This window comes from Silene latifolia, chromosome 8, assembly GCF_048544455.1.
Source record: "Silene latifolia isolate original U9 population chromosome 8, ASM4854445v1, whole genome shotgun sequence".
NCBI lineage: Eukaryota > Viridiplantae > Streptophyta > Magnoliopsida > Caryophyllales > Caryophyllaceae > Silene > Silene latifolia.
This window is the reverse complement of record NC_133533.1, coordinates 6,018,320-6,039,937: the sequence shown is the minus strand read 5'-3', so window position 1 is coordinate 6,039,937 and position 21,618 is coordinate 6,018,320. Positions and strand designations below refer to the sequence as shown.

The 21,618-nt window shown below is 35.9% G+C and overlaps 2 protein-coding genes across 2 annotated transcripts; both read right to left on the bottom strand.

Annotated features, from left to right (window-relative positions):
* Positions 1 to 8,371: 8,371 nt before the first annotated feature.
* On the bottom strand, positions 8,372 to 12,713 carry LOC141594507 (uncharacterized). The gene is made up of 5 exons (XM_074414522.1): positions 11,591 to 12,713; positions 11,400 to 11,476; positions 10,877 to 11,294; positions 9,491 to 10,269; positions 8,372 to 9,271 (listed from the first exon to the last, which is right to left on the bottom strand). The coding sequence occupies exons 1-5, from the start codon at positions 12,711 to 12,713 to the stop codon at positions 8,372 to 8,374; spliced, it is 3,297 nt and encodes a 1,098-aa protein (XP_074270623.1).
* Positions 12,714 to 16,604: 3,891 nt separating this feature from the next.
* Positions 16,605 to 17,894, bottom strand: LOC141594505 (uncharacterized). The gene has a single exon (XM_074414521.1). The coding sequence runs from the start codon at positions 17,892 to 17,894 to the stop codon at positions 16,605 to 16,607; it is 1,290 nt and encodes a 429-aa protein (XP_074270622.1).
* Between the last annotated feature and the right edge of the window lie 3,724 nt (positions 17,895 to 21,618).

Here is a 21,618-nt window from a genome sequence, read left to right as displayed (position 1 = left end):
ATTGAACGCTAAATGTCACAAGATCCCTCGACTAAGACGGTTTCTATTTCGATCAAGACCTTGAAAGAATAGAAAAGAAACAACCAGTCATTTGTTTGCCTTTGATTTAAATACCCGTCGCAAAGAATAAAAAACGCAAATAAATGATTAAGACAAAAGGGAGTATCAAATTAAGAATGACTAGCTTTGGATTGTCCAAATGAGAGACTAATTAAGCTCCAACTACATGAAGTATAACAGTAACAAGTCAAATATTATACCACTATTAGTATTACCCAATTAAATCAATAAACCCTAATACCAAAAATAAACCATAACACCAAAAATTTCATACCTATTATTCAAGTAAAATAGGCAAGCAAGTATTTATCCTTCGAGTTCCGGCGTTTCCGTCGATTTTTTTGCGAGGTTGTATTCAAGCTGGCGCGTCGTCGTGAAGCGTGGTAGGTAAAGTTAATAGAGTAGGCGAGGGAATGTATTTTTTTTGTTCGGTGACGAGGAACCCGCAGCCGCTATCTTTGGTGCGCACTGAGTAAACCCTCGGGTGTATTTAATAGCCCTAAACCACGTATACCGAGTAAACCACCCGAGGGTGACGGGCTCTGAGTAAACCCTCGGATGTATTTAATAGCCCTAAACCACGTATACCGAGTAAACCACCCGAGGGTGACGGGCTCGAAGTCCATAAGGGATGGACTCAGGCTAAAAATGCTCCACAAGATTTTGTTATTGGGGAGACTTGAACCTGGGTCTCCTGGGAATTTCACCCAAGTTTTAACCACTAGACTCCACCAAGTATTTCTTATAAGTACATGAAAGGGAGTACGAAGTAATAAGGGAGGGGGCTTAAGACGGTATTAATTTAAGACCTCTTATGTTTCCGTTTTTATTTTAACATTATTCAAATTGATTGTAATTTGTCAAATCTACTAATTATCTTCACAAATTATTGTTTCAGACGCCTTGAGAACATGAAAGGTAGTACAAAGTTATAGGGTAGGGGGCTTAAGACCGTCTTAATTTTAGACCGCCTTAAGTACCTTTTTACTTAACTACTCAAGACCGTCTGAAACAATAATTTGTGAAGATAATAAGTAGATCTGACAATCGAACAAAACCACAAGGCCGTAGCCAAAGTAACCCATTTAAACTGTATTCGAGAGTCAAGAACCATCCAAGCTAAAGTAATTTGACCTGAATCTCAGCCGAGTGACAGTTTTCCGGAAATTAGTCGAAATTCAAAACACATTGCCGACTTTATTAGTAGCTCTATATGAGCAAACATCATTTTGTTCCTAAGATTAAACCGAATTTTCATATTATTTGCCATTTAGCACAATTCTCGACTCAGTTTTCATCGTCGGTCATTGGAAATAGCCTCTTACAGTCTTAGTGTTATTAACACATGAGTAACTTCCGTGCATCAGCTCCATTAATTCGTATTATAATCGAAAGTGATAATCTTTAAGCCGGGCTAACGTTGTTTTATACTTTGCTTATGATTATTGTTTTTAGAGCGCGCGCTACACGCCTACACAGCTACACCCTTTACTGAATCCTTAAGGCGGGCTAATGTTGTTTTTTCCATTGTATAACAATATTTCAATTTAAGAAGTTACGGAGTAAAACATCATTGTAACATCGTTTAACTAATACTCTGTACAACACTAGCTCGGGTTTGCCCAAGATCGAGATCCTACAAAATAAGCCAATATTCCTCCTTCCAATTGAACCCAGTCGGGCACCCTTTCAAAGATGTCAAATCGCGTATTTTTCAAGATTGTACAATATATACCAAGAAGACTTTGTATCATCCTGCTCTTCTGATTCCACGCTAGCTTGAATCGACTCAACGTATTGTACGAGAATGCTACCACCTGCAACGCGTACACACATTCTATGTTTGCTACAATAGAACATCATAGGAAAACTCTGTGAAATAAAACTCCTCTTAGTCCAAGACGCATTCGGATTTTTATGGTTAAACAATGTCAACTGTTGTATCTCATGATTCTCATCACTTTTTATATTCCAACTAAAGAGAGTTGGGCAACCTTTCAATGATGTCAAATAGTATCCGAATGTCTCATCTTCGATGGGTGTCACAACAAGCTCGTAATCTCTGAACACCTCCCGATTCAAATCAAAAGTGTTGGGAAATTAGCGCCAATCTCCCACGCGCAACGGAAAAGTAAATAAATGTAAGCAATAATAAGATGAGACAATATTTAGGGTCAAATCCAGGGTAAAACCTTCCAAACCGGAAGTAAAACCCACTAGCCAAATAGACTAGAATCCACTATAATAATATAGTACCAGTACAACGTAACCGTCCCGAATTAATACCAATTCGAAACCCACAATAATATAAGATAACAACCTCTAGCCCTCCAGTAATATTAGTCAATGTCACTACTATTACCCCTAGAGTAACCTCCTAAATTATTGTATAAAAACACCCGTTGTACTGCCTCTCACCCTCAAACCCGACTTGCTATTTTCTACCAAGCTAAGTCACCTTGTTTGATATTTGTTGTGAGATATTTTTTCCAAAGGAATTGCATCCTTTATATAGCATGTGAAAGTGACGTTATAACTTAACATCATAAAGTCACTTCACGTTATCACAACAAATGAATTAAACACAATTCATTTGTTTTCTGCACATTCTTACGCAAATGAATTCACATTCATTTAACTCCAACATGTTACATGTGCATTGTAACATTTTTCATTAAACTTTGTTGTGTAACTTGTGTTGGATTAATTTACCCAACAAATCTCCCCCTCCAACACAAGTGACAACCACCGAGGAATCAACCATTGGCCTTTTGAAATTACTAGCTGCACACCCGAGTTAGTATCCGGTCCTCACCTTAACTCATTATCACGGCCAATGCACCGTGTACAGCTTAAACCCAGTCAATGACGTTACTTGACTCCGGAGAGAAACCTCTTGCTCTCCACCTTTCTACCAGCAGGAATTTTACCTTTGCGGCCGTCTGTAACCTGAAAACAATCTACCTTCGTCGCCTCTTCCACGAACGAAACACGTGCACGATTTTTCCGTTTCCAGCCATCCTGTGAGGTTTTTACTGCATATGCATCCAGACGGTATAAACCACGACGTAGCTACCCCTTCATGAGGACCATAGAACCCTTAGTAACTTTCATTACTCCCCCATGAGCTTTATACCCATAACCTTCGGAGTCCAGTTGACTAAGTGAAATTAAATTCTGCCGCAACTTTGGAACATATGCAACCTTGTCCAAAGTGTGCACCACCCCATTTGACAATTTTATTTTCACCACCCCAATACCCATGACATCAACTATTGAGTTATCAGCCAAACTCAATTTCCAAGCCACGCCTTCTTGGAGCTCCTCAAAACTATCCTTTCGGGTGCAAATGTGGTTGACACAACCAGAATCTAATATCCATTCTTCCTTGGAACACACGTCGTTTACATCCGTGACCGCAAATATGTCACTACCTTCGGTAAGGAAACAACCACTACTTCCTTCACCGGCAACCAAGTTGGTGTCGCCCTTGTTTTCTTCATTCCCGCATTTGTTAGGACAGAACCGCCTAATATGCCCAAGGGCACCACACTTGAAACACTTCACATCATTATTCCTAGAAGCGTTCCTGGACCGAGACCTGCCATGCTTCGATCCATCCTCCCTGTTAAACGATCGACATCTCCCATCCCGAGCAACTGCAACTGTACCCGTACTGTCACTCCGTATTCCAGCCTTGTCCTTCTTCCTCGCATCAAATTAAAGGACAATAAAGCTGTTTGTGCTTGCTCCACCGTGATGGTGTCTTTACCGCACAAAATAGTATCCACATAAGTCTCATATGTGTCCGGGAGAGAATTGAGGAGTAGTAACGCCTTATCTTCCTCCTCAAGCTTTACTTCGATCTTCTTTAACTCGTCTAACAGTCCATTGAACAAATTCACATGTCCAATTAAATTTTCATCCTCGTCTATCCTCAACCGATATAACCGTCGCTTTAAAAGCAACTTGTTGGTCAAACTCTTCGCCATGTAGAGCTTCTCCAACTTTTCCCATATCACCGATGGAGAGTCGTCATCAAGAACACAATTGATGACTGAATCCGAGATGCACAACCTAATAGTACTTGCACACTTGGTGCAAACCTCTTCCCAGTTGTCATCACTCATCTTCTCCGGCTTACCATCATCTCCTTTCAAGGCTCTAGCCAAGCCAAGATGAACCAGGAGATCCTTCATCCTTCTTTGCCAAAGGGTGAAACTACTTTTACCGTCAAATTTTGGTACTGCAAATTGAGACCCCATATTTGACATCCTTGCCAATTAAACCAGCCACCAGACCGAGCCTGATGGCTCTGATACCACTGTTGGGAAATTAGCGCCAATCTCCCACGCGCAACGGAAGCAACCAATCGACAAGTAAACCGTAAAAGTAAATAAATGTAAGCAATAATAAGATGAGACAATATTTAGGGTCAAACCCAGGGCAAAACCTTCCAAACCGGAAGTAAAACCCACTAGCCAAATAGACTAGAATCCACTATAATAATATAGTACCAGTACAACGTAACCGTCCCGAATTAATACCAATTCGAAACCCACAATAATATAAGATAACAACCTCTAGCCCTCCAGTAATATTAGTCAATGTCACTACTATTACCCCTAGAGTAACCTCCTAAATTATTGTATAAAAACACCCGTTGTACTGCCTCTCACCCTCAAACCCGACTTGCTATTTTCTACCAAGCTAAGTCACCTTGTTTGATATTTGTTGTGAGATATTTTTTCCAAAGGAATTGCATCCTTTATATAGCATGTGAAAGTGACGTTATAACTTAACATCATAAAGTCACTTCACGTTATCACAACAAATGAATTAAACACAATTCATTTGTTTTCTGCACATTCTTACGCAAATGAATTCACATTCATTTAACTCCAACATGTTACATGTGCATTGTAACATTTTTCATTAAACTTTGTTGTGTAACTTGTGTTGGATTAATTTACCCAACAAAAAGCAACCACAGTTATTACAAAAACATTATCGATCTTATTTTGATGGACCCAATAAATCACTCCATCAAGACAGAAATTATTGGCACTATGCGAATAAGACGAGTCATACTCAATCGGGTTCCAATTTTTCGATCCAACAGTCAATGTTGCCGCCTTGGTATTAAATCCCTTGTTTATTATTTCAGTATAAATACACAGAACCTTGAATACCTTATTTACAGGATCAAACCCTAATGCATACCAAAATCCGACAGCAAATTCAGACTTCGTTACTGCAGGAAGATGGATAAAATCCAGGGTTCTTATATTTAAAAGACCGACTCGCTTTGAAGAATCGATGAGACAAATAAGGTCATTGCATATATTGGACATACAAGAATATTTACTTGTATGAAAATCAGTTAAATATACATCTTTCGCTCTTATTATCTCCTCAGTATTTTCCGTTCCCTCGGTTTTCATAGAACAATAACTCCCAACTAATATACTCGTAAGTTTTTCTGCTGGCCTTATTACAGTCAAGGTTGTCGTTTTAGGGGTGTTGTCATCGTTGAGCTTTAATGAGAGAATTGTGTTTTGCCCTGAATACCTCGAGCATGCCACAATATACTCCGTGACTCGCAAGCTCACTCGACTAAAGACGGTTTTAATTTCGAAATCAAGACCTTGAAAGAACACGAAATAAACAACAAACTCGCAAGGTAAAAAGAATGAACCTCAAAGGGTAATTGTGATACTTATAGGCCTTGAAACGCAAGTACGCAACACAGCTAGGGTTTAGGAAACTTATCCGATTCAATTATGAAATGGTTACCTGATCGTCTAATAGAATAGAATATGTAAATATTCAACTCGAATTTCCAAACCCATATCTAGTAGAATAGAATATGTAAATATTCGTTTTAGGATATATTTTCTATATCTTGTAATTATTCTGTTAGGTTTCCTTAATTCGGTAGGTTACGAATTACATTACATTGAAATTGTACTTGTAAATACTCTGTTCATATGGATGATAAAGCAAGCAATTACATTCATTTATGTTAGGGTCAATTAATTTTTACAGCCTTATAAATATCAGTTTTCAAAAATTACTACCTTATAAAAAAAACTCCTAAAATTACTACCTTACTAACCATTAGTGCATACAAATTGCTACCAATTCCCTTTTCCGGTGTGTTTTTATTTTAGCTGACGAAAATACCCTTTCAATTAAGTAGATTGTTCCCTTCTCGTACTCACTAAACACACTCCTCTTCATTTAAACCTTATCTCTCCTCTTTTAACTCACGCACTCCTCTTTCTAATTTCTCTATCTCCACTAAATAATCAAATTAAGGTCTGGATTTCTTCTATAATTTGCCGATAAAGTACACATCCCTAATTTCTTGCTATTTAATCCTCTTTTTTGTGCAATTAAAAATTAAGGGTATAGTGGAAGAAAATAAACAAGCAGATGAAGACGATAGGTAAAGTAAGAATAAGAAAGGAGAGAGATGGCTAAAATAAATAGAAGTAACCAGAGGGGTAATTTGTTCAGAATTTTTAAGTTTTGGAGGGAAATTTTAAATATTGACGGAATATTCTCTTTTAAGTGGCCGAAAAAAGGGAATTGGTAGCAATTTGTATGCACTAATACTTAATAAGGTAGTAATTTTAGGAGTTTTTTTTTATAAGGTAGTAATTTTTGAAAACTGATATTTATAAGGGTGTAAAAATTAATTAACCCTTTATGTTACAAATGTATTCTAAAATGAATATTTACATATTATATTCTATTAAATATCCAAAATGGACCAGAAAAAAGTAAAGCATTACGTTAAGGGTTGTAATTGACTGGAATGCCCATGCGAGAATGATCAGAGGATGTGATGTAATCCAAAATGAACCGATCTAACTTAGCTTGACTCAAATTAAAATTATTGAACCAATTGGAAATTATCTGACCAGAAGCAACCTTACCCAAAACCAGCTCTAGTGACTTGTTTACGAGACTCTAAAACAAACCTAAGTAAAATACTTCTCGCAAAGAATAGAATAAAGTACACAAATACATAGTACAGACACTGCACTACTAAAATTAACATAAGCATGAATGACTACTTAGGCCATCCAAAACACGCTTTCCTGTCTACATCGGAAGTGATTAACAAATTGCGTATTCAGGCCCTCTCGATTTGTGTTTGTTCGTCTCAGAAAATAAATCACTATCGCAGCAATGTTTATAAACTAAATCGTTCAAAGTTGAAAACAGAATAAATGATTAAAAAGTTTTACCGATCATCAAAGGGAAATGTAGTATATGTTACTCTATCGCCAAATTCTCAAGATCATACCATGTATACCAAGACACAAATGGATTATCCTGCTCTTCGGGTTTGACGGAACTTTTCTTGAGCAAGATGCTACCTCCTGCAACCCAATCCCAGTGGCCTAATGAGAAATTTTTGAGAAAATCATTTGCAATGAAGCTCCTTCTATTCCAAGCCACCTTCGAATTTTTATGGTTAAACAACGTCAACTGTTGTATCTCATTACTATACTTCTTCCAAATGAACAAAGTTGGATACCCTTTCAAGGATGTCAAATAATATGTGATGGTCTTTGCGTCTTCGATGGGCATCGTATCAATCTTGTAATCTGTAAACACCTCGCGATTCAGATCAAAAGCAACCACGGTTAACACGCTACCACCAGAATATTTATTATCGTTGACCCAATAAATCACTCCATCGAGACAAAACATATTGTTTATTCTCCAAAAACACCGGTACATGGTCACGGGAGAACGTAGAAATTTATATTCTACTGGTTTCCAATGTTTCGATCCAAAAGTCAATATCGCGGCCTTGGTACCACACTCTTTGTATCCACCGTAAATATTTAGAACCTTGTATACCTTACTTACCGGATCAAACCCTAATGCAAACCAAAATCTCATACGAGCCCGATCACCCTCTCTAGTTACTGCAGGAAGATGGATAAAATCCCGGGTCTTTATGTTTAAAAGACCGAGATGCCTTGACTTATGATTAAAGTGACAAATTAGGCCGTTGCATATATTGGACATCTGCCCGCTCGAAAGAGCATCGGCTATATGTTCTTCATGCCCTTTTATTACCTCCAATGTACTTTTGAGAAACGTGAGAGGCAAGAGTTTTGATGAAAGGTTTTCGTTGATTGCATTCATCAGAATAACTAATTACATATATACACAAATATGCTCCTACTAAATCTCCCTAAAACTAGCAACAATATAAATTACATGATATCTTTTCCTATCTTCAATATACACCAAATATATTATGATACTATTTCCATACTCCCCCTCAAGTTGGAGCTCCGGGTAAACCGAGACCCAACTTGCCTTGCAAATAATCGAACGCTTCTCCTCCTAAGGCTTTGGTGAACAGGTCCGCGACTTGTTCCTTGCTTCGTACATGTACCATTTTTATTGTGTTTTCCACAAGATGCTGTCTAACGAAATGACAATCGATTTCTATGTGCTTTGTTCTATCATGAAACACCGGATTCTTCGCTATATGAATCGCCGCCTGATTTTCGCAACATAACTCCATGGGTTTCGTATGAAACACTCCCAATGAGGCTAAGAACGATTTTACCCAAATTAATTCACTCGTCGCGCTTCCCATTGCACGGTACTCTGCTTCCGCCGTAGATTTCGAGACCGTTGCTTGTTTCTTTGCTCTCCATGACACGGGTGACGACCCAAGTGAAACGAAATAACCACTCAATGAACGCCTCGTTAAAGGACATCGACCATAATCGGAATCGCAGTACCCTCGCAGCTCCAAGTTCGACCCTCTACTTAGACTAATTCCCTTGCTCGGGTTCATTTTCACATATCGCACCACCCTTAAGGCTGCATCCCAATGCTCCTTTCTAGGTTCACTAACAAAACGGGACAACATATGGACTGAATAAACGAGGTCTGGTCGTGTGATTGTTAAATAAACCAATCTTCCAACTAATCGTCGATATTTCATTGCATCTTTCAATAAATCACTCTTTGCAAGTTCTAATTGGTGATGTTGCAACATTGGTGTATTCACTGGTTTGGCGCCACTCATTCCTGCCTCTTCTATTATTCCAAGTGCATACTTCCTTTGATTCAAAAATAGACCTTCCGTCCCATGTGCTACTTCAATACCCAAGAAGTATTTGAGTCGGCCCAAGTCTTTTATCCCGAAATGCTTGTCAAGAGTCGACTTAAATTTTTGATTTGCCTCTTAATTATTACTCACAATTATCATGTCGTCGACATAAACCAAGACACCAATGAAAATTACTCCGTTGTTATATGTAAAGAGAGAATAATCGGCCAAGGATTGAACGAAACCATACCTTACTAGGAATTGCGTGAGCTTTGCAAACCAATTACGGGATGCTTGTTTTAACCCGTAAATTGATTTTAATAACTTGCAAACCCGATTCTGCCCCTTTCGTTCAAATCCTTGTGGAATCCTCATATACACTTCCTCTTCCAAATCTCCGTGTATAAAGGCATTGTTGACATCCAACTGTTCAATGCTCCACTTCTTCGCCAAAGCCACGGTCAATAGACAACGGACACTAGTCATTTTTGCCACTGGTGCATACGTCTCATGATAGTCAATTCCCTCGACTTGAGTAAAACCTTGCGCCACCAATCGTGCTTTATATCTTTCAATCGACCCATCCGCTTTATACTTCACCTTGTACACCCATTTACAACCGATAGGTTTCTTCCCATTTGGTAATTGTACAATTTGCCAAGTCCCATTATTTTCCAGCGCTTCTATTTCTTTATTCATTGCTTCCCTCCATTTTGCATTTCCTGCGGCTTCATGATAATAGACTGGTTCTCGCACCTTGTCAATATTGGTTAGAAACGCTTTATGGGAATTGGTAAAACAATTTGTGTCGACATAATTAACTAAGGGATAACGAGTACCTGATTTCTTGGAATTCAACTGGTCCGGATGAGCATTGACAATGGGTTTTACAATTCGAGTCGACTTGCATACGTAATCTTTCGCCCAATATGGTTCCTTTCTTTCTCTTGCTCCACGACCAAGCTGCTCACTGTTTTCAATTTGTGTTGATGGGGGTGCTGTTTCTGTGCTCACGGCAGAATCCCCTTCATTCAAGTTTTCTGTTTCAACTTCCTCCTCACCATGAAAATCCTCACGCTCAACACCCTCCAAATCGTCCTCAACATATTCCACTTGTTCATTGGTATGATTTGGTTGGTCATTTGAGTCCGTTGGTTTATAATAAGGGAACACATGCTCAAAAAATATTACGTCACGCGAAACGAAAAACTTGACGGGTATTCAAATCATATACCTTCCACCCTTTCTTTCCATGTGGATAGCCTAAAAATAGACATCGCTTTCCCCGTTCCCCAAATTTGTCCCGTGGTTTGTCTTTGTTGTGGGCATAACATAAACAACCAAGGACTTTTAGGTTGGTCAAATTTGGTTTATTTTGATATAAAATCTCGAATGGGGTTTTATCTTTGAGTATGGGTGTCGGTGTGCGATTTATGAGATAAGCAGCTGTTAAAACACACTCCCCCCAAAACTCGATAGGTAAATGACTTGCAAATCGTAAAGCTCTAGCCTTTTCTAGAATGTGACGGTGTTTTCTCTCAACTCTCCCATTTTGTTGTGGGGTATCAACATTACTAGACCGAAACAATATCCCATTTTCTTCATAATAATATTTCATTGCACCGGATAAAAACTCACTTCCGTTATCACTTTGGATGATCTTAACAATTTTATTGAATTGAGTTTTAACCATTTGGCAAAAAATCTTTATGTACTTACTCGCCTCACTCTTATCTTGCATCAAATAAATCCATACACCTCGACTATGGTCGTCTACTATAGTCAAGAAGTAATGAGCACGAGATAAACTAGCAATAGGATACTTTCCCCAAATGTCCACATGAATTAACCCAAACAATTCATCACACCGTTTATTATTTAAGCTGAACGAATTACGAGTTTGTTTAGCTCTACAACAAGAATCGCAAATTTGGCTAGAGTTCCAATTCAAATTATAATTAACTAATGCAGAAAAGGAAAGCGATTTACTCCTCGATGGGTGTCCAAGTCTCTTATGCCAAAGCTCTCCATCCTTCGACATAGTCACCTTGCTAGCAACCTCTTCCTTGCTCGACTTGAATGTGTAAACCCCATCATGATGCTCACCCCGTCCAATCTCCTTCCTCGAAACCGGATCCTGCATTATACAATAGTCGGGAAAAAATGTTACGACACAATTGTTTTCACGAATCAATTGTTGCACGGAAATTAAGTCACATGTCAAAGTAGGGACATATAGTACGTCCTTTAAAACAAAATCATCACTCAATATTATTTTGCCATGTTCCTGTGCCTTAATTTTTCGCCCATCTGGTAGTCCTACATTTGACGGTTCATCGATCCAAATATTCGTCAGACAACTTCGCCTCCCTGTCATGTGGTGTGATGCACCGCTATCAATTAACCATTCGCGATCGATTTTAGTATGCATACCTGTCAATTTTTCACTACCTTCGGGACTGACATTCAACAAGATCCGAACCCTTTCTATTTCATCATTGGTCAGAGATAAATTTTTCTTGGATGTCTCTGCTTCCTTCGAGTTCGACAGATTACTCATTGCATTTGCTTGGTAATTGTCTCGCTGTCCTCGGCCTTGTGACCTCCCTCGACCACGTCCTCTGCCATATCCCCCGCGTCTGCCTCTTCCTCTTTCTCTTGCTTTCACGGTTTCATACCCGTGCTTGTCATAACAATTTTCCTCCGCGTGGTAATACTTGTTACAGTGGCTGCAATACGGGGGTGAGTATTCTGATTCGTCTTCTTCATCCTTTCTCGAATAGCTCCCTTTTCCCTTCGCTGCTCCATAAGATTTAATTGCCATCGCAGCTTCATTCAAGTTTTCTTCTTTCTCCTTCGTTATACTTGAGTGTCTTTCCTCGCGCAATACCAACGCATATGCACGAGGTAAAGTTGTGATGGGGTCTTCCATCAACAAGTTGCTACGGATGTGTCCGTATCGATTATTATCAAGTCCCATCAAAAATTGATGGACTTTCTCTTCTTCTCGATCCTTAGCAATGGCGACTGCCGCTCCGCAAGTGCAATTCGGAATCTTGCTGTAATTTGCAAGTTCATCCCAAATTGTCTTCAACTTTGTGTAGTATTCAACCACAGGTAACCGTCCTTGCTTGCACTCGGCTAGATCTCCTTTCAATTGATGCACCCTTAGTGCGTTTCCGGCAGAGTATCTACTCTTGAGTTCCTCCCATACCTCTGAAATAGGCTGCTCAAAAGCAATACTTGGATGTAATTTGATGTCAATTACATTCCGCAACCATGCTTTCAACATGGCATTACACTGCCTCCAAGCCACGGACTCGATATCGTCCTCTTCGTTGTCCACGATTGGCTTTTTGACCTTTCCTTCGATGAATCCCAGTTTGTTTTTCGCATCCAAACCATTCTTTACGGCCGGTGCCCATAAATCATAATTGTCACCATTGAAGATGATCTGGGTTAACATAAGACTGGTACTATCTGATTGATGAAGGTAAAGAGGAGAAGTGTTGGGAATGATTTTGTTTTTCGAGCCCTTGCCGTCGTCTCCTGGCATGGCTCTTTGTTGTTTGATAATTTTTATTTTGGATTTTGATAATTAACCTAGCTCAAGATACCATGAGAAACGTGAGAGGCAAGAGTTTTGATGAAAGGTTTTCGTTGATTGCATTCATCAGAATAACTAATTACATATATACACAAATATATATGCTCCTACTAAATCTCCCTAAAACTAGCAACAATATAAATTACATGATATCTTTTCATATCTTCAATATACACCAAATATATTATGATACTATTTCTATAACTTTTCCACGTCATCCTTATTTTTGTTGTCTTTGGAACAGCCATTCTCGTGTTATCCGAGAGCTCGTATGAGAGAATCGAATTATATCCATAAGTTGTCTTGCGTGCCACAAAAACAAGTTTGGAATGCTTATCATATAAACGAGAGTGTTTAAACATGAAAGCCTGTAGGGTTAAAGTAGTATTCCAGTGTTTCGAAACACACTTACATCTTGACAGTTGTTTCGATCGCATCCGTGACAAAATATAAATCTGAAGTTCTTTCGGAAAGTCTTCAAATTTAAATCCCGTATTATTCATATTGAAAGTTAAAACTCGCAAGATCACTCGATTAAGCGACTGTAATTACTATAGAAGACTATTATAATATACCGTACTCTCCTAACAATTATGAAATAAGATCTTGAAAGAAGACAAAAGAAATAACTTTGCAAGATAATAGAACGAACCTCACAAATTTTGAACAATGGGCAATTCCTAAGAATCGGGAGTAGTATAATTGAAGGTTATGGGCCAGGAACTGCAACGACGCAGCTAGGGTTTAGGAAACCATACGCTTGACTGTTTCCTAATTATCCTGATTCAACTTTTTACCAAAAAAAAAAAAAAGTATCCTGATTCAACTCTGAAAAAGTCGTCCCACTGATTAAAAGTTTAAAACTAAACCTAATAAAACTAATCCGACCCGAATTTCCAAACCTATATCCAAAGCGGAACCAAAAAATAGTTTGTATTGGTATGAGGATAAACTTAGTCTTAGGAGTTAAATAAGGAGTTGTGAAGCCAAAACATTAAGAAAAATCAATACACATATATAAAGCAGAAACTTTTCAAGCGATATTAGAGAGTCCAACTTTTTTAGAAATCCTAACAATAGTAGATTTCGAAACAAATTTACTAAAATTATCCTAATACAAGTAGATTTCTTAATATTTAAAAACAAAATTTAATAAAATTATCCTAATATAAGTAGATCAAATATATTTTAGTAAAATTATCCTAATATAAGTAGATTACAATTATCAAACAGATAACAAACAATTATAATAGGCCAAGTTATCATTTTTATTTTTCTCACACTTATGGTCTCATACATTTTTAGTTTGTATTCCCGCATCAAAATTCAAGAAGCTGATGGATAAATAATGAATTTATTTAATTAAAGTGTTATGGTAAGATATGTAGTTCGTAGTTACACGAAGTATAAACTACGGTTACTTCATCAAAATATAATCACAAAATAATTATTGGAGTGTGTATATAAATCATACATGCCTCGATACACATGCATTCAAGTGATCAATACATATAAAATAATTCACTGATCTATATACGTTACTCCCTCCCGGTCAATAGTTTATAATTACTTTATACACGATTATTAAGGTAATGAAAGAGGAATGAGTTTATAATTATTAAAAAAACAAAAGAAACACGAAATGAGGAGGAAATAAAATGGTCCCCACCCACATGAGTTTGTTTATTTACTAGAAAAGAAAAGTGTAAACTATTTGACTTATTCACCTTAAATAGGAAAGTGTAAACTATTGATCGGGTTAGAGAGAGTACTATTTTGTTTCATTAATTTATACTAAATAAGAATGTGTAGATCATTAGATCGTAGAGGAACAAAACCGAGAATAACCGAAGTAAAATTTTGTGGTTTGAACAACTTAAAGCTTGCAACAACTCATAGTATTATTCATATATGATGAACTGATGATCAATTGTAATCTAACCATTACAATGCAGAAAATCGAAACAGTTTTTAACCATTTAGAGTTTGAGTGTTGGACTCATGGAAATTTGGAAAGATTAAAAGAATAATAGTAAGTGGTACTCTAAATACACAATGTAACTAATTATATGGTATATTAATAACATACAAAGTACTTATTCATATACTATATCTCAGATTTCATTAGTCATCGTAAAATTGAAAAGTTAACTGAAAGCTAAAAAAAATATCTTAAAAGGTAACTGAAAAGTAGGAGTTGATAAGTTAACTAATTAAATAAAAAGTGTTTGGAAAACTAGCCGAAAGGTAGTTAGTTTTTAGTAAAATGACATAAAAGGACTTAGTAAGTACTCCATATTTAATATTTTAAATTGAAGGATTAAAAATAAGAAACAAGTAACTTATTACTCACAAGCTACTCTTATTTTTGTAAATAATTTATCTACCAAATTCTTATAACAAATTAAGATAAATGAAATTTTGGTCAAATAAGCTTAAGCTTATTTCTTAGAAACATAGCTTAAATATGAGATTTCTCATAATCTTCCGACCTTACTCATGTCAAATTAATTTCTTATTTATGTCTGCCCATGTTTACTTGCTTTTTAGCCTATTATTAGAAGTTGATCTCAAGTTCCTTTTAATTTTATAAACTTGATTGATAGAATAAATAACTATTGGTTCAGAATAAATATTAGCAATTAGACATTATAACACAAATTACAAATATACTCTATAATAATCACGAGGAATAAGATCATAAGCAATTGGTTCAAAATAAATAAACGTTAGCTTTTTACATGAGAAAAAAAATTGTTAGCTCTACAATAAGAAGAAGCAAATTTGATAAAAAGGGAAAATCTATCACAAGTGTCCAATTATGTCGCATTTGTCTTGGATGCAGCGAATATAAATAAAGTTTTAGACTCAAACTGAATTTTAAATGATGACAACCATGAGTGTTAGACATGGGTAAAAATATTATGAGAATTATTTGAGAAAGTTATAGAATAAACGAGTAAAGATCTCCACAAGTTGAGTCGGTTATAGTTTGGAAACTTTTTACCCGCGACAGAAATTATGACAATTAGGGAGCATGTAATTTTAGTTTTCGTTATGCAAGATTTGGCAGAATACTTTAGTAGGGTTAGACTTAGGGTGTGTTTGGATTGAGGGATTTGGAGGGAAAAGAAAGGGAGGGAGAGTATGAGATTTAAAATCTCTTGTTTTGATATCAAATAAGGGTGGAGGGAAATGAAGGGGGAGGGATTTGAAGGGATCCATTTTCCATCCTCTAAGGCAAATCAAAATCTCTCTACAATAGGCAAAATTTGGAAGGAAATTGTATCCAAACACCCACACCCCACTACCCCTCCCCTTCCCTTCCCTCCTTTTCTCTTCCATGTGCTAAAGCAAGACAACACAGAATGTCCTTTCCTCTTAGTACTTCATTTTCTTTAGTTGCTTTTGAATTGATTCACATTGACCTCTGGGGACCATATCACACCCAGACTTACAATGGATACAAGTATTTTTTGACCATTGTTGATGACTTTACAAGGTGTACTTGGACACATCTGTTAACTTGCAAGAGTAATGCCTTCTCTTTAATTAAAGCCTTCCTAAAAATGGTTGAAGTACAGTTTAATAAGAGAGTTAAAATAATCAGATCTGATAATGCCCTTGAATTAGGGAGTAGCACTCTCATTGCTCAATATTTTGTTGATAATGGAATAGTTCATCAAACATCATGCATACACACCCCTCAACAGAATGGGGTTGTAGAAAGAAAACATAAACATTTGTTAGAAACTAACCAAGTCGGTTAGAAGTTTGTTATTACTTATTTGTAAGTCCTATATAAGGACACAAAACACATGTTTGTAAGACACAATTCATTCAATACAATTCACAGAAAAGTTTCCTATTAGAACAGAAGTGATCACTAGCACCACTATCTAAAATCCAAGAATTGAGATAAATAGAGGTTTGAGGTTTAGAATGGATATTACCAGCAAAATTCGCAGCAGTGGCCTGAATTTCAGCAGCATCAAAACCATCATCATTCAGCTGCTCTTCTGAAATACCACCAGCTGCAGAAGAAGTACCAAGATCCTGATTGTTGAACACATTACCAGCAATTCTTCTGTTCCTGTTTATCAAGTGAAAGCAACTGTCCACGTTGTGATTATTCCTCTTGCAGTAAACACAAAACTTAGGCTTCTCAGGCTCATTCTCCACAGGTGCTTTCCCTTTGTAATTCCCCTGACCTCTGCCAGCAGAATGGAAATTGTTGGTATTATGAGTGAAATTATTCCCTGGGATATGAGAATTATTGCCCCTATAATTGTTGTTGTTGCTTCTGAAATTGTTGTTGCCACGATTGTTGTTGTTACCAGAATTATAAAATGGCTTGTTATTGTTGTTGTAAGAATTTCCTTTGTATCCTACATTCTTGCTCATCATGGCTGCAGAATCTGCTTGAACATTGACTGTATTATGTATCTCCCTTTGTCTTTCTTCTTGCAACAAGTTATTATAGATGACTGCCACCTTAGGAAGAGGATTTTGCATCAAGATTGTGCCTCTAACCACAGCATAGGACTCGTTTAAACCCATCAGAAACTCAACAGCTTTCTTGTCTTCCTGAAACTTGACCTGCCTTTCTTTTGCCCCACAATTACAGTTGCAGCTGCATTTAGGATTCATTCCAATGCCATTAATCTCATCCCAAATAGATTTGAGCTTGGTATAATAAGTACCAATACTGTCATTTCCTTGTGAAAAGTCAGATAACTTCTTATGAACCCCATAGAGCTGTGCACCATTGGATTGACTGAATCTTTCTTCAAGTTCTTCCCAAGCATCTTGAGCAGTAGCACTATAGAGAATAGAATCCCCAATTTCTGGAGAAACTGAATTAATGATCCAAGAAAATACTATGTCATTACAACGTTGCCAATTTCTAGCTGTTGCAGCAGCTGCAGCAGGTCTGGTAATGCTGCCATCAATGAACCCGATCTTATTCTTGGCAGAAAGCGCGATGAGCATTGATCTTCTCCAGTTTGCAAAATTCGTTCCATCAAAGGGTGTATTAACAAGCTTTACTCCTGTGAGATCAGTGGAGTGAATGTAATGAGGATTGTTTACATCAATCTCAGAATTTTCTATGTTTTCTTGATTTGTCATTTTTGTGAGAATTAATTTGATGAAGAAAAGATGAACTGAATTAAGGGAAAACTTGAAATTGCAGCGGAAAAATGAAAAGAACAAGATTTATAAACGAAAATAAGCAGAAACAGGATCAAAACTGTGATCCTGCTCTGATACCATGAAGAACTATGAAGAAGTTCATGGTGATCAGACGTTGATGAAGATGAAGATGTGAGTAAGAATTCGAGAGAGATTGAGAGAAAGAATGAAAGAGAAGGAGAGCTTGAGAGAGAATTGTAAAAGAGTAATCTGTGAATTGTATTGAATGAATTGTGTCTTACAAACATGTGTTTTGTGTCCTTATATAGGACTTACAAATAAGTAATAACAAACTTCTAACCGACTTGGTTAGTTTCTAACTAACTAGTAACCAACTTAGTTAGTTGGTTCTTATTATATTCCAACAATTATCCTAATACAAGTAGATTTCTTAATATTTAAAAACAAAATTTAATAAAATTATCCTAATATAAGTAGATCAAATATATTTTAGTAAAATTATCCTAATATAAGTAGATTACAATTATCAAACAGATAACAAACAATTATAATAGGCCAAGTTATCATTTTTATTTTTCTCACACTTATGGTCTCATACATTTTTAGTTTGTATTCCCGCATCAAAATTCAAGAAGCTGATGGATAAATAATGAATTTATTTGATTAAAGTGTTATGGTAAGATATGTAGTTCGTAGTTACAAGAAGTATAAACTACGGTTACTTCATCAAAATATAATCACAAAATAATTATTGGAGTGTGTATATAAATCATACATGCCTCGATACACATGCATTCAAGTGATCAATACATATAAAATAATTCACTGATCTATATACGTTACTCCCTCCCGGTCAATAGTTTATAATTACTTTATACACGATTATTAAGGTAATGAAAGAGGAATGAGTTTATAATTATTAAAAAAACAAAAGAAACACGAAATGAGGAGGAAATAAAATGGTCCCCACCCACATGAGTTTGTTTATTTACTAGAAAAGAAAAGTGTAAACTATTTGACTTATTCACCTTAAATAGGAAAGTGTAAACTATTGATCGGGTTAGAGAGAGTACTATTTTGTTTCATTAATTTATACTAAATAAGAATGTGTAGATCATTAGATCGTAGAGGAACAAAACCGAGAATAACCGAAGTAAAATTTTGTGGTTTGAACAACTTAAAGCTTGCAGCAACTCATAGTATTATTCATATATGATGAATCGATGATCAATTGTAATCTAACCATTACAATGCGTAAAATCGAAACAGTTTTTAACCATTTAGAATTTGAGTGTTGGACTCATGGAAATTTGGAAAGATTAAAAGAATAATAGTAAGTGGTACTCTAAATACACAATGTAACTAATTATATGGTATATTAATAACATACAAAGTACTTATTCATATACTATATCTCAGATTTCATTAGTCATCGTAAAATTGAAAAGTTAACTGAAAGCTAAAAAAAATATCTTAAAAGGTAACTGAAAAGTAGGAGTTGATAAGTTAACTAATTAAATAAAAAGTGTTTGGAAAACTAGCCGAAAGGTAGTTAGTTTTTAGTAAAATGACATAAAAGGACTTAGTAAGTACTCCATATTTAATATTTTAAATTGAAGGATTAAAAATAAGAAACAAGTAACTTATTACTCACAAGCTACTCTTATTTTGGTAAATAATTTATCTACCAAATTCTTATAACAAATTAAGATAAATGAAATTTTGGTCAAATAAGCTTAAGCTTATTTCTTAGAAACATAGCTTAAATATGAGATTTCTCATAATCTTCCGACCTTACTCATGTCAAATTAATTTCTTATTTATGTCTGCCCATGTTTACTTGCTTTTTAGCCTATTATTAGAAGTTGATCTCAAGTTCCTTTTAATTTTATAAACTTGATTGATAAATAAATAACTATTGGTTCAGAATAAATATTAGCAATTAGACATTATAACACAAATTACAAATATACTCTATAATAATCACGAGGAATAAGATCATAAGCAATTGGTTCAAAATAAATAAACGTTAGCTTTTTACATGAGAAAAAAAATTGTTAGCTCTACAATAAGAAGAAGCAAATTTGATAAAAAGGGAAAATCTATCACAAGTGTCCAATTATGTCGCATTTGTCTTGGATGCAGCGAATATAAATAAAGTTTTAGACTCAAACTGAATTTTAAATGATGACAACCATGAGTGTTAGACATGGGTAAAAATATTATGAGAATTATTTGAGAAAGTTATAGAATAAACGAGTAAAGATCTCCACAAGTTGAGTCGGTTATAGTTTGGAAACTTTTTACCCGCGACAGAAATTATGACAATTAGGGAGCATGTAATTTTAGTTTTCGTTATGCAAGATTTGGCAGAATACTTTAGTAGGGTTAGACTTAGGGTGTGTTTGGATTGAGGGATTTGGAGGGAAAAGAAAGGGAGGGAGAGTATGAGATTTAAAATCTCTTGTTTGGATATCAAATAAGGGTGGAGGGAAATGAAGGGGGAGGGATTTGAAGGGATCCATTTTCCATCCTCTAAGGCAAATCAAAATCTCTCTACAATAGGCAAAATTTGGAAGGAAATTGTATCCAAACACCCACACCCCACTACCCCTCCCCTTCCCTTCCCTCCTTTTCTCTTCCACTTTTGCTATCCAAACACACCCTTAAGGAGCAAAATTCATTATCTTTTAGGAATTTCTCACACTAAATGTACTTGATTCTCTTCTCAATTATCTTTTGTATTGCTTTTACACAGTTGTCAATGCGGTAGTTTGACCATGATTTTCGACACTTTAGTGGTCAAAATTATAAAAGTTTGGCCCCTTAAGAAGAAAGGTGGAAGATGTTTAAGAAGGGAGGGGAGTATACATAATACATTTTTAAATATAACTCATAATGGTAAGCTCTATCACAAAGCATGCAGTGTCCGCGTGTCGATTATGTTGTTGAGGAACATTAACTCTGTAAGAACATTAACTCCGTAAGAGAACTATGCCGGTTATGCCAGACCATGGTAACGTACACCGTTTTCAGCGATGCCCTAAAATACTAATTTGGTAACCCAACGATTTTGTTGATGCCATAAACTATTAAACGATATTGTCAATATGATACTACTAGGTGCCCCTTGCATTTTATGTAATAGAATCACATATATTTTTGACTGATTATTGTTTAGACTACTAATTATATTAGAATTTAGTTTGGATTGATTTTGCGAGAAGTTTATAAGGATTAAATACTCTTAGTTGTACGTAGATAGTCAAGGTAGAATTATATTGTTAGAGATCTAGAATTTTCTCTGAATACACTAAATTTATATAATTATGACACATGTTGTTTTACGTAACATCATTATGTATTGCTTAGTTGTTGTTGGTGAAAATAATTTGTAAAACTCATAAGGCATGTCTTCGTTATTAAGGTTCATTATGGTGTGCTGCAGCATGTGTTATGGACATAGTGTTTTGTATTTAACTAAAACCGGATGTGCATGTGACAATGAAAAAGTTAAATAGTACTCTTGATGTTATACCTATGAAGGACAAAACTTTTCTGCTAAAAGTACTAATAATTTATCGGTGATTAACCAGACAACTACGTACACCAACTACAATTTTTTTTTCATTAATGATTCATTGTTGGACTTTTTTTTAATCAAACTTAAAAGTATATTTTTACAGATAATTCTAATGGG

What these genes read in the sequence shown, in the direction of transcription:
- LOC141594507 (XM_074414522.1), bottom strand. Translation starts at nt 12,713, where the DNA reads ATGCCAGGAGACGACGGCAAGGGCTCGAAAAACAAAATCATTCCCAAC. An exon ending in ATGATTTTGTTTTAAAGGAC is followed by an intron (nt 11,295 to 11,399) that starts GTACTATATGTC and finishes TGTATAATGCAG; the next exon opens with GATCCGGTTTCGAGGAAGGA. An exon ending in GCAAGATAAGAGTGAGGCGA is followed by an intron (nt 10,270 to 10,876) that starts GTAAGTACATAA and finishes CCAATGAACAAG; the next exon opens with TGGAATATGTTGAGGACGAT.
- LOC141594505 (XM_074414521.1), bottom strand. Translation starts at nt 17,894, where the DNA reads ATGACAAATCAAGAAAACATAGAAAATTCTGAGATTGATGTAAACAAT.